The 13451-nt window shown below is 41.7% G+C and overlaps 1 protein-coding gene across 4 annotated transcripts in view; it reads right to left on the bottom strand.

Moving 5' to 3' along the window:
• Positions 1–118: 118 nt before the first annotated feature.
• dctn1b (dynactin 1b) overlaps positions 119–13451 on the bottom strand; it is a 45884-nt gene continuing 32551 nt past the window's right edge. For all 4 annotated transcript variants that reach the window (XM_083924014.1, XM_083924015.1, XM_083924016.1 and 1 more), the window contains 20 exons: positions 13103–13181; positions 12367–12526; positions 11997–12101; positions 11503–11694; positions 10372–10488; positions 9949–10101; positions 8961–9121; positions 8412–8580; positions 7444–7512; positions 6967–7179; positions 6622–6783; positions 6359–6490; positions 6131–6259; positions 5845–5987; positions 5602–5768; positions 3555–3688; positions 2930–3116; positions 2197–2270; positions 1989–2078; positions 119–1882 (listed from right to left, as the gene is read on the bottom strand). In XM_083924014.1, the coding sequence (XP_083780140.1) occupies positions 1745–1882; positions 1989–2078; positions 2197–2270; positions 2930–3116; positions 3555–3688; positions 5602–5768; positions 5845–5987; positions 6131–6259; positions 6359–6490; positions 6622–6783; positions 6967–7179; positions 7444–7512; positions 8412–8580; positions 8961–9121; positions 9949–10101; positions 10372–10488; positions 11503–11694; positions 11997–12101; positions 12367–12526; positions 13103–13181 (2774 nt within the window). In that variant the 3' untranslated portion in view covers positions 119–1744. The remainder of the gene's footprint in view (positions 1883–1988; positions 2079–2196; positions 2271–2929; positions 3117–3554; positions 3689–5601; positions 5769–5844; positions 5988–6130; positions 6260–6358; positions 6491–6621; positions 6784–6966; positions 7180–7443; positions 7513–8411; positions 8581–8960; positions 9122–9948; positions 10102–10371; positions 10489–11502; positions 11695–11996; positions 12102–12366; positions 12527–13102; positions 13182–13451) is intronic.

Genomic DNA, 13451 nt, shown 5'->3' with positions numbered 1-13451 from the left:
GCTTTAATGTAAAAAATAAACCAGATCTTTATCATTTCAACGGCCATGTTTTGATTGGAGTGAAGGACGACTACACAGATACACTGGCTTTAATGTATTTTATTGATCAGTTGTGCAAGAGCAGGGAAAGGTAAGACGGTTAGACAAGCTGCAGGTTCAGAACATCAGCTGCACACATAAATAACACCATGAATAAATAAATATCTGCATTTCCCCTCTTCAACTACACTTATGTAGATACACTATGCCCATTCATTAAATGAATTATAAAATCAAACTTCAAACATGATAAAACTGTAAACATGAATAATCTAACATATTAAATAACAATAATGAGCACGGATTAATAAATTAAAAGCCTTTCTTAAATCAGACATGGCAAACACGGTGAAGAGAAACAGAGTCTTTGGCAAAGATGTAGTTTTGCTTTAAACAAGGTTTGGTCAAAACAAAGAAAACATAAGGCAGGCGACCGCTCCTTACCACGAGGCTCTCTGCAGGTTTAAGGCTCCGACAAAGTTTGAAACAGCAACAGGAAAAGTAACGCGCACATTTCTGGATGTTTGTAGTTCAGTAACTTTACCAATACAACCAGCGTGTCTTTTATACCGAGCGTGTAAAAGCTCACTGGAATTTACACCACAAGTGTAATAAATACTAAATAATTTAAACCATATAATGCTTCATCTGCGTTTTTAAATAAACGTGAAAATAACTGTATCCACGTTTCACACAGGAAATCCCTTGAGGTTAATCAGCTTTTCTTGTTCTGTGCAGTCCACAAGGAGTTCATGAAACCACAGAGCAAAACACTAACTCCTCAACACATCCTGTAGTTTTCTTGCATCTTCAGTGAAATAAAAGAATGTGCGGGAGTTCCTTCTCCTCTGTGGTTTCTTGTTAAATGTGCAAAAAAGTCTCTTTGATCAAACCACAGTAAAATATCCACGACTTTAAATGGACTTTTTTTTTTTTTTTGAAATCACATAATCCTTCGTTCCCTTTAGACAGTTAAGTTACAAAATGGAGCACACAACAGCGACACCTGATTCAAAATGTACAACACAGTCCTGATCCTCCTAATACTGCGTAACAGTGAGTCATAGAAACGTGGAGCAACATTCAATGTTCTGGCCAGACGTATAAACCACAGTGCAGGTGCCACACCGGGCCAAACAGGAGTCTGATAAATACTCTACACAACAACAAAACAATCTGGGCAGCATGCAGCAGCAAGTAGCTCCACTTCTTTTTCTGGACATAAAAGTAGATGCGTGTAAGATCTGACGACAGTTGTCTCGCCCGGTCTATAAGTGAGAGCATGCAGGGCTGTTTTATGGACCAACGTCTGAACTGGCACCTTCTTGTTTTGTTCTGACAAACTGTCCTGAACTCAAACATTCAGATTACTGTTGTGTGTGTGAAAAAGAATAGCAGCAAATCCCCACACTAAAGAAGCATTTACCTGTGAATTATTGCCTTCAAAACTGAATCAGAATTGTTTCCAGTGAATCACTTAATTCAAAACAAGTCCCAGAAATCTAAAATACAAAGTGGGGATCAAAGTGGTCTCAAACTACAGCCCTGACTGTCACAGATCTCACTTTCCCAAGAAGGTACAGATCATTTCCTGCAGGTTGTAATCTGAAATACCTCCTGCTTTGACTTGTTCGGCCCTGCAGTGGACACCAGGCTGCCAAGCGGATGATGGGTGGTGGTGGTGTGTCGGTGCAGCAGGTGAGGTTTAGGTCAGCAGCAGACTGTGAACTCTCTGCAGCTGAGACTGTGACATGACGAGGCGGTGGACCTGCTCCTGGCCGCGGGTACAGGGCACCATGACCCGACCCACCAGCACTGTGTCGCCGCGCTTCTCCTCCTTCGCCTAAAAAACAAATAAACAGAAAATGGTTCAATGTGGTGGAGTTCGGTGAATCATTTTCACTCCTGCCTCCCCTTCCGTTGTTCTTTGCTGACAAGTGTTTTCTCACTTTAACAAACGAGGTCGAAGGGAACGTCGCAAAGTCAGACGACACTCGAGCTCCAGGTTGCTGGTGAACGACGTGCTCCGCTATTTCATCCTGACAGAGAGAGGGAATGAGAGGAGGCGTGAAGTTAACGGACAGTAAAGAGAGTATTGTTTCAAAGGTGGTGGCATGTACGTGGATTTTTACAGTTTCGTCATGAGTGTGAGGTTACCTTCAGTCTGCCCAGAGTGTCACTCAGGGACTGTAATCTCGCCGTCTGCTCCAGGAGCTGAGCACCAGGTGTCACTGCAGGACAAATGAACATGATTTCACACTGATCCCCAACAGGAGTTGTACTTTTGGTAAAACACGGACAATCTCACAGAATTTAACGTTGGAAGCTGTCTCAGTCTCTCTTTAACATTTTGAGTCATGCTTTTTAACTGACTTTTCCAACATATTTTGACTTTTTCTGACTTATTTTTTTACGTTTTCAACAAATCATGCCATGTCTGGCTCTCCTATGACTGATCCAAGGACAAACTATATTTTGACTTTTTACATACTATACTAGGGCCTTTTTATGACATTTTGACCACATGCTATACTATGACTTTTTAATAACCTTTTTTTTCTCAATAAACTATACTATGAATTTTTTTTCAACATACTATACTATGACTTTTTAACATACTATACTTTTTATTTCCAGTAAGTTTAAGTCATAGTATAACGTATCGTCAAAAATGTCATGAGAAAGTCATAGCAAAACTCCCACAGCATCGTATACCAAAAAACAAGTAATACAATATGTGATTAAAAAGAGTTAAAGTCGTAGTGTATCCTGGTGAAATCTTATATGAATTTGATCAATTCTTATTTTCTGTAATCTGGACTTTGGAAGTAAATGAAACTGTAAAACTGGATGGACAGTAACACGCTTGCTTTCTGCAGCACTCACACACCTGGAGATTTCCCAGTGATGTCCACCACCTTGATGTTGGCGCTCATCTGCAGCAGAGTCTCCAGGAGCTGGTCGGTCTTGCGGTAGAGGGCGCTGGAGAGCACTTCGGGACGACCTCCGTCTCTGGAGGGAAGTTTGGTGACATGAAGAGGAGGCAGAGAGGCGAGTTGGGCGCGCATCTTCTCAGCCTGCAAGGGAAACGTGGACCCAATGAACTCACATGTGACTGCAGCAAAATGGATCCGCAAGGACCAATGGGGACTGACTGGGACTCATCACTTTTCCAAACCTGCTATTCTAGTTTTTCATTATTTATTCATTTTCAGAAATTTTGAAATATATAGTTTTTTAATGTATTTTCATCTCAGGCTGTAAAACGAAAAAGTGACTATTTCAAAAGGGGATCATGACTTTCTACAGGCACTGTAAATGTGTTTCATTATGACGGAGAAAATAAAAGACAGCACTGTTAACAGTTAAATGGTATCAGAACATTTTTTTACTTTGAAGTATCTTTTAAATATTTAAATACCAGTGTCCTTTTGTGCTCCTTTTTATATTTGTTTATATTGTATCTTCCTGATCCCAGACGTGTGCAGCGAGTGAAATGCTGAGGTGGTTCGTACCTTCAGTCTGTTGTTGTCGTTCTTCAGGTGTTTGATGCAGAGTCTCTGCGCTTCGATCTGCTGAGTCAGCAGAGGCGAGTCGATCACCTGGATGCCTGAACCTGAACCTGAGCCGACGCCGGGCATCATGTTCGCTGTGGGAGCGAGAGAGCAGACGCACGTTATATGAACACCTGCATGGACCCAAACCTTCATTTATGAATGGAGTAAAACACCGCAGCCACCTTTGTGTTCACTGTTTACATGAAAAACAAAGTTTGTTTACAGATCTTTAACTTTTTAGGTGCATGCTTCAACAGAGTGATGGGAGGTCATTATTATGTTGTTATTTATTTATTTTGATTTAAATGTCATTTTATATTAGTTTCTTTCCCATGCGTTTCTTGTTTTATGTAAAGCACTTTGAATGGCCGTGTTGTTGAAATGTGGTTTAAATATAAACTTGCCTTATGTTGCTACATCACTCTGGTTCACTTCATTTCAGAGTTAAATTGTTTCCTTTTAAATCCACTCGTCTAAGATTTTAATACAACACCATGCATTAAACTATCCAACAGTCTAAAAGTGAAAATCAGTTCCACCTCAACCAGACACTTACAATACAGTTAATACTTTAATACAAGTTTGAATGCAGAACTTTTTGTAAAACTTGACTACTTCTTCCACCTGTGTGTCAAACCATCGTCATTCAGTTCTTTATCTGTGTTGTAAAGATGAATTATTACAGCCTACATTTTGGCAAAAACAAAGACAATGATGTTTAACTAAACAACTGATGTTGGTGTATGAAGCACAGTTCCCTTAATATGGATTCAGGTGATGCAGATTAATGAGAAGAATATCATATTAATAGATACATGCATCCAAATAAGAAGGTTTAATAACAAGGTTTCTGCAGAGTTGAACCAGTTAGGACATTAACTCTAACCTTAAAGAGTTTCTAAGGCCTTCAGTTCAGTACGGAAGTATGGAAACCCGTATGGACTAGATTATTTATTGTTAAATCCCATTTTGGTCCAGACTTCACAATTAACACAGGCTGAACCTGGAGGAGCAGCAGAGGGACTGGTTAACTAACGGAAAATGATTCATTGCTTTCAATTAATGTAATTAAATGTAAAATCGACACCCATTCTGAGCCGATGAGCTGTAGTGACTGTGTTAAGAATAGGATTAAAGGAATAAACAGCCTCCTGTCTACTGCTATCTACTGTCACAACAATCCCACTTTTAGTTTAGAAGCCAGTAAGATACGAAAACAGTTTAGAAATATAAATATTCTTCTGTGAATTCAATCTCAGGCTTTTTAGCAACTTTCAAGACCTGCAGAAGCCCTGAACAGAACATGCAAAAAGTATTCCACGTCCCTCAAACCATGCACATTTTCAAGGTTGGTTTATGTTTTGTTTTTTTTAAAGAAAAATAAAGCAAGCAAGGTCAACAACAGATACAAGCAGGTAGATACCTTTTTGTTCCTCTGAAGAAGGTAAAGTGAGAGATTAAGAAGAAAAAGTAGCACAAACGACAAAGATCATTGGTTGTTAGGGTCAAAGGGAGGAGTTCAGGGCCGTCCGCACCAAGAACGAGAACTAGAACTAGAACCACAAAGCCCGTGGTGAAGGATATTGTTGGGATCACTTTCAGAGCAATTTAATAAATGAGGGAAACACTGACAGCCAATCAACATCCATCTGAATGTGCAGAGTGTTACGTTCAAACTCTGCTGTGACGGCTTCTTTTCAATGGTTTTCTTCGTCTTACTATTCTGATTCTTATTAACAAGAATAATGACTAACAAAAGCTAAATCAAGTGCTTTGTAAACGTTGTATCTGCCTCTTTTATGTGGGCTAATTTAATGGCAGTTAGGAAACACAATGATACAGAAGACGAGGGTTTGTCTTTATCATTACAGTTATTTTCATTGTTGTAGTTCTTGGTGTGGACGGAAAGTTAAACTTAGGATAAATAACCAGAGAAGGGCTGATTTTCAGTCCAGTAAAATCAAGGTCAATGAAAGTACGCTTGTGTGGTTTTCCTCTCACGCACCTCCTGCCACTCCTGTGACGATGGAAGCGATTCCTGATGGGCCGTTTCCTCTGAGCCCGTCGATGGTCATCTTGGATTGGCTGTTGATTCGCTGCTTCAGCTCCGCCTTCTCTGACTCTAGCTGGTCGATGTCGGCCTGCAGAGCGTCCATCGTCTCCTCAAACTCCCTGCAGGGAGGACAGTGTCACACAGCTGTAAGACCTGAAACAGAACTATGATCTGCTGTCCAAAGGTTTTTCTTACTTCTCCTTCTTCTTCAGCAGCGTCTGGGCCTCGTCCAGTCGAGTCTGAATCTTTTCAACGCGCTCGTCTGCGTCTTTGGACGAACTGTCCAGCTTCTTCTCCAGCAGACTGAGACGGACGCTAGCCTCGCTCAGCTCCTCTCCCTAAAAATGCAAAAGCACAGGTTTTCATGACCAGTTAATTGTTTGGCCCATTGGACGCCAGAAGGCCACTAAGGATGTGGTATTTTCTCTTTTCAAAAGTTACACAATGTCTCTCTGTTGATATTTGACTTGTGTTCGCCCACCTTGATCTTGAGAGACTTCTTCAGCTCTTTGATGACCGTCTCTCTGTCTTCCAGCTTCATGCCGAGACCCTCTGCGTCTGTGATTTCAGCTCGAAGAGCCGCCGCCCGCAGATCCACAGGCGGAGGGTCCTGATGAGACGACAACAACGTCAAAACTGAAACTTCTAACCCTGCTGTCAAAACTGAAACCTGCAACAGCTGAAAAGAAATCATGTCCAGTTGAGCTACCTTGTTTTGAGGCCTCTCTGAGTCGTATTCTCCCTCCTGCATGGCGGTGGCCATCTTGTTCATGGTTGCTATGACCATGCCGCAGGACTGCCGCAGACACTCGTAGGGGTTGGCGCCCTGGGATCCATAAATCTGAGAACGATGGTTTGCATGTTAATTACTAGAGCCTTTTTCACTTCCTGTGGCCTTTATTTCATTTTAGTTGCGACAGAAAACTACTATGTTCCAGTTAAAATCAACCCTGGAAGTATTATCGTGTTTACCTGCTCTCCTGCCTTGAACGCAACGTCCTCCAGTTTGACGGCCGACAGCCCCTCCTGTTCCCCGAGAGGCGACATCATTTGAGCTCCAGCTGCTGCCACTTCCTGTAGCACCGCCACCACCCAGGTCAGGTGTTTCCTGCAGTCAGAGAGGGTGTCGCACACCTGCGGGCCAAAGGTAAACATGAGCAAAGTTATCACAACAAATTTATATATTATATTTCAGATTTTCTGGTTAATAATCTACACTTCTAGTTTTTCACCTTAACAGTAAACTAAACTAAAGATGAAATGAGACCCAAAAAACTGACCACATCAGCAGTGCAGAGGTTTGGTTTCCGTGGTTACCTGTTGTCCGAAGTTGAGCGCCGCCGGGATACCCGGGGCGTCGGTTCCCGGCATCCTCCGGCGGATCTTTTTGCAGAACTGCCTGATGTCGCTGCAGGACGTCTCCAGGTCCTTCAGCAGTACAGCGAGGTCGGCCTTCTCCTGACCCGTGTGCAGGAACGCCCGCAGACGACCGACCTCCACCGCCATACAGTCCAAGGCACTCTGGGTAAACTGCACGTGGGACACAACAGAGAGGATGTTCAGCAGCAGTTCATAATGGAGTCAAAAGAAGAAGTAACATCAAAAATCATCATCTGCAGGTAGAAAAAGTGACTCCACATATCCTGGGAAGTGCAGAAAACAGAAGACGCTAAACAAGGAGTGAACAAATTCAAAACAATAAATCAAAACGTGTGAGACATTTGAGTGGACTTGATGAGGTGGTTGGTACTTAGTTCAGATTCCTCATAGCCTTCTGGTGATGTTGGTACTCACTCTGATGTGATCAGCCAGCTGCATGGTGCAGTCCTCGTTCTGATCAGCCAGGTGGATACTGTACAGGTGCTGAGAGAAGAGGCGTATTATAGAGAAACATAAATTCACACACAGTGTTAATGTCAACATTGGCACTGTAATCTACTCAAATGTAAAGCTGATTTATTTTCAAAAGTATTTTAAAGCAACAACAGGTAGTATTTGATCTCGGGCTCCCACTATAGTTGGGAAACAATATTTTCTTTGGCTACTGTCGTGGTTACATGATCAGGGGATACATGTGCATTTGTTGACAAGCCAAGGAAACACGCAACGCAGTCTGCCTACCAACTTACTGGTAGTACAACAGCCTGAGAGCCAAGTGGCAATCGGTGGTGAATCCCTCTTCTTCCTTTAGCCCACACCAGCGAGTGAACGCTGGGACAATATTGATCCTCGTCCCATCCCTTTTTCTTTTCTTGGTCTCCTTTGCTTTTTTTTGTTTAGTTTCATTTTCGGCCATGACATCAACACAGTATACACAGTTTACACATGTTGTACCAGCCAACAGACGCATACATACGTACAAATGCTACGCTAGACCGGGGGGTCTTGTATTGTATTGTTTTTGTGCACAGGTGACGAGCCAAAATCCGAAGTTGCATTGTGCCAGTGAAACGACAGATGTGTCATTAAACTTTTGATGGTAGAAGACCATCACAAGGGTCTTGGAAATATATTATGAAGGTTGAAAAACTACATGTGTTGCTTTAAATCCTAAATTGTTTACATCAGCATCCAAAAACAAAATTTTATTATTTTTATTTACTTCCTGTAAATAAAAGTAGAATCCCCTATATACATATAGATATATCTTCCTTTGATGTAAATGTGCTGCTAAAATGGATTGAACTGAAATGATCATCTGTAAGTGTGTGTGTGTGTGTGTGTGTGTGTGTGTGTGTGTGTGTGTGTGTGTGTGTGTGTACCTGATAGTATTTAATGGCCTTGGTGAGCGGCTCCACGTTAACCGTCTCGTCCAGCTGGTCTTTGTGCAGCAGGTCGATAAGGAAATCCAGAGATCGTTCGTGGACGCTCATCTCCGGGTACAGAGAGCCGACCTTCTTATAGACGTCGACGCTGCACTGAGCCAGAGCCCTGACACGCACGCATGCACGCGCACACACACACACACACACACACACACACACACACACACACACACACACACACACAGACACACACACACAGACACGCACACACACACACACACACACACACACACACACACACACACACACACACACACACACACACACACACACACACACACACACAAACACATGCACACATATCAGTAAGACGGAAAACAAGTAATAAATCAGCTCAAAGAAGCAACGTAAAATATAAATTATTGGATTCGATAAAAAAAAAAGAATCAGCTGACGATAAAGTTTTACTCTACAGCTTTTGGGGCACAGAATCAGAATTTACAGATTTAGATAAAATCCTAAATTTAAGCAGAGATAAATACGTACTGCTCGTATTTGTGCAGCGTGGCCTGCAGCAGACTGAGCGAGTAAACCAAACCGCCAGCGAAGCTCAGCTGCTCCCCGACCGCTCCCTTCAGCCCGGCTCGCTCCACACAGTTCTCGTTCAGGTCAAACTTCTCCTGCGCCTGTTTGCTGATCAGCTCGGCCTGCAGACACACAAGCAAACAGATAGTTTGACATCAGGCAGAAATACAGTAAATCTAAAAAAAACGTTTCAACGCGCAGCTAGGCAGCTTTTGTTATTACAGGGGGCAAAGGGCATGTGAGTGGTAGTCTTAACCCTTGCTTAAGGTTTTGGCATGTTCTTGGTCACGAAAGTAATAAAATCTTAGCCATTCATTTAGAAAGTGATCCAATATGCATGCTTCTTGGGATATCACATAGCTTATTACAGATAAATATAAAGGTAAACTCTATAAAACACTAACATTCTGTATAATAAAGTGCAAACTTCAGATAAAAGTGGCATAAAGTCATAGTTGAATATGTTTCTTTGGACTACTTGACATGTACGCTGCATACTAAAGACGATGTATTCCATAGGACATGGGAGCCTTTTATGTCCTTTATTGGATTTGATATCTCCAGTATTATTACTGGAGAGTTTATAAGGTGTCGGAAAAACCTTTTGTCAAATTTGTTTTTTACAGTATGTAATACCTGAGTCTCTTTCCTTCATAGATATTTGTGTCTGTGAGCCAAGTTGAGTTGTTTTGTTTGTATGTTTTGTGGCTTTTCATGGAAATGTTTGTGTGTTGTTTTTCCCAATAAACAAATCTATAAAAAGAGTTTAAAGTATTGATTCAAATCCCCTTTTGACTGATCCATCCGTGTCTCAAAGCTTAAAAATCTGCTTTTTTTTCTCTCCTGTGATGGGTTTGACCTCATGGACTCACCTTAAAAGTGTTAAACAACACACTGTGCGAAGGGCCTTTTGCTGCATGTCTCCCCCAGTACGCTGTGTGGTGTTTACCTTGCAGATGAGTCTGGGCATGAGCAGCAGCACCAGGATGCAGTCGTGGTCTCCGCCATGACGAAGGAAGGACTCGGGCATGAAGGCGGTAAGAAGAGAAACGTGTCTGTTGGCCTGACCCACCTCCATCTTCCTCAGCTCCATTTCAATGGCCTAAACACACACACAAAGAACATAAAACACAATGTAGAGCTGATCTGTATTATACATTTGTCAGTTTACAGACATCAAAAATAATAAACAGGTGCTAAAATCTCCCGAGGTGCCAACAAGTTTTGACTTTCCAATCTGTAAACCCCAACATCAAAACCATGAGAGGTGAAATAAAAAGGACATTCCTGCTGATACTGGACCCCACTGAATGTGTTCACAGCCCTGAAAACTGCTCAGTATTCACACCAAAGAGCTGTTATTGTCTCTGACCTTGGCGTAGGCCTTCGTCTCTGCAAACTTAATCTTGAAATCAAACATCTCTGCCGGCGCCTGCTGCTGCTGCTCTGCTGAGGCTTCCTGCTGGCTGGTCAGCTCTCTGTTCACCTCCTGAAACACAAAGAAGAAGAGCGTTAACAGAAATATGGACGACAGAGCCACAACGACAAATGGAGACATAAAGGTATCGACGTATATATACTGTATATGAAAACCTTTCTTACAGAAGATATAATGCAGAAAACGATGCTTGGATTATTTTTATACAGATATTTACAGGGTTCCTTTCCCTTTTTAAGAAATCATTTCCAGGAGCTTGTCTTGAAAATGCATTCACTCACAAGTCATATAATTTCCAGGTACTGACACATTTTACCTGCTCCAGAAAATAGGACACTGAAAAGATCCACAGTGCAGACTGACCTACATGCGAGTTGAAATGAAAAGAGAGCGTTCATCCCATCAACAAGTCGAGGTTCAAACGAAAAACACAACTAGATTTACGAAGGCGGTCTGAGAGTGAGGCTGAAATAAGACAATTTAGAAAACTAGTCTCAAAATGTCCAGGTTTTTCAGGACACATGGGAGCCCTGATTTATTTAGTATTTATAACTGATATGAAATATTCATTTTAATCTTTTTACAGAGCATTTACCATTTAGTAATGGTGTCATATAGCTTAAAGACTGATACTGCACATACAGTATTATTTCGCTTTTTCATTTATTCTTATTTAAATTGTCAGCAATTGACTGATACTGAACGTTCGTTTTTCATTTATTATTTATTTACTTTGGTTGTCAATTGACTCAACATAATGTTTATCCAGCTATTTATTTTATTTGTATTTATTTTTTGTTAATTTCTAGAATTGTTTGACAATGTAATACATTGTATTTATAAAGTATAATAACGTTTAATATTCTTGCTTAAAATTTATTGCTTGAAAAAACAGCCTTCTGAGTCAAAATCGGTGCACAATGGCAAAAAAATGGGTCTATTTTAATTCCAGCTCGACTGCCATACCGGTAATCTGTGAATTCCCTCATATCAGTCGGTGTGTAATGTTTGATCAAACTAGGTGCTACATGCTTAATGTGCCACGGCTAAAAGCGAGTTCTGGACCTGCAGGTGAGCCGTGAGCTCGCGGTATTTCTTGATGGTCTGCTGGTAATCAGCCACGGTCTCCTGCGCCGCCTCGACACGTTTCTCAGACTCTCGGACCCTCGCAGCTCCCAGATCCAACAGCTCCCTCAGCTCCAACTCCGTCTCTCTGGCGTTCTCCTGCAGCTCGTCGTTCATCTCGTTCATCGCTTCCTTGAAGAGGCGGAGGAGACAACCAACAGGTTTCAAACAGTGACTGCACCAGAGGGCAGCGCACGCATATTAATGACTGTGGTCCATATCAGTAATGAAATGAGTCAGCACACTGTGGCTCTTTAATTTTCTCTAACCTCAGACCTATAAATACACACAGAGATGCTGAGCTGCAGAAAGAGTGAAGAATTGCACGAGTCTCTAGTCGTTGGTGTTTCTTCAAATGAACAAACTGAAGCAAGTTCATTTGATCTCATATTAGATTAGGTGAAATCAAATGAAACTCAATGATTTTCTCTCACCAGGTCAGTGACCGTCTCTCTCATCTCCCTGACTTTCTCCTCCAGGTCCAGGTTCCTCTCTGTCAGCATCTCCACCATCTCCTCCGCCCCCAGAGCTGCATCCACCTGAAACAAACATCACCATCACCATCATCACCATCATCATCACCATCATCATCATCATCATCATCATCATCATCATCATCAGCAGCAGCAGCAGCAGCAGCAGCAGCATCAGAAAGGGAAGTATTACTTCTCTATGGCATTTCACATCGCCGTGGTAACACCAGCTTTAAAAGTTCACATTACCATAAGCTTCCTGTGAAATAAATATCTTGTCAGTGACGAGGCAGATTGTGGTGGTGTGCAGCAGCTCAGATAAAACACCGACCTGCTCTTTGAGCTCGTCGATGGTCTTTTCCGCCGCCGTCGTCTCCTCCTGCAGTTTCTCCTTCTGGCTCCTCAGAGCGTCCAGCTCCATGTTCTTCTTCTCCATCTGCTTCTGCAACTTCACATGTTCCTGCTTCTCTGACGACGACAGGTCACGCATCCTGACACACGGTGGAAAACCAACGTCATGAGCATCCAGATCAAGACGAAGAATCCCATCTTCTTATAATGATCATAATAATTTCCTTATAATTTCCACTGTCTAAAGTTAAGACATGTGATATGTGCCTCTATGTGCCTTTGTGTTTTCCCCATGTGTGTGTGAGAGCTCTAATGCAAATAAAATCTACCTCTGGGTACTAATAAAGTAACTTGACTTGAAGGTCCTCATTGTGTTGCTGGAGTTTCAGTTGGGAAAGGATGAATTATTTATCAATGTTCAACACATTTTATTTAAGTTGATAATATATGGAGATACTGAAGTTTGTTCGTTGTGTGGGGTAAATGTGTTGTTTTGTCTTCCTGTCTCGTTTTGCTTTTCATTAAGATTGTGGGTCTTTGTTTTGTTGGTGTTTATATGAGTGTATATTGAGAAATATGATATATATAATATAAATATAATAGATCTGGATCAAGAACTTTGCTGAATGTCTTTCTCTTCTCTCTTAACCTTTCGTCTCTATTTATAATCCACTTTAATGAAGTAAAATGACAGTGAAGAGTGTCAACACACAGACCTGACCAGTGCTTCCTTCAGTCTCCCATTCTGCTCCTCCAGCTGTTTTACATGGTAACTGGAGGCAGCACCGTCCGAACCTGTGAGAAACACAACTGAGCTTCACAGTATCCAGCGGTGTGCAATACTTACTATAGTGTATAATACACTTCCTGTTTCTGCACAGGTTAACTTTTAATTTATGTTACCATATGACATGTCAAGAGAACTGATATTTTAATTAAACAAATGGAGCTGTTCCTTTGAGCTGGCCCAATGTCAGCTCTGCAGGTCACTGACGAGCAGCCCGGCAACTTTTCAACCCTCTACAAGTTGTGTTTCTTATTTCTACTTGATAGTAATTACAAACT

This window comes from Echiichthys vipera, assembly GCF_963691815.1.
Source record: "Echiichthys vipera genome assembly, chromosome: 12".
Taxonomy (NCBI): Eukaryota; Metazoa; Chordata; class Actinopteri; order Perciformes; family Trachinidae; genus Echiichthys; species Echiichthys vipera.
The sequence above is the reverse complement of the archived record's forward strand: the minus strand, read 5'-3'. Positions and strand labels throughout refer to the sequence as shown.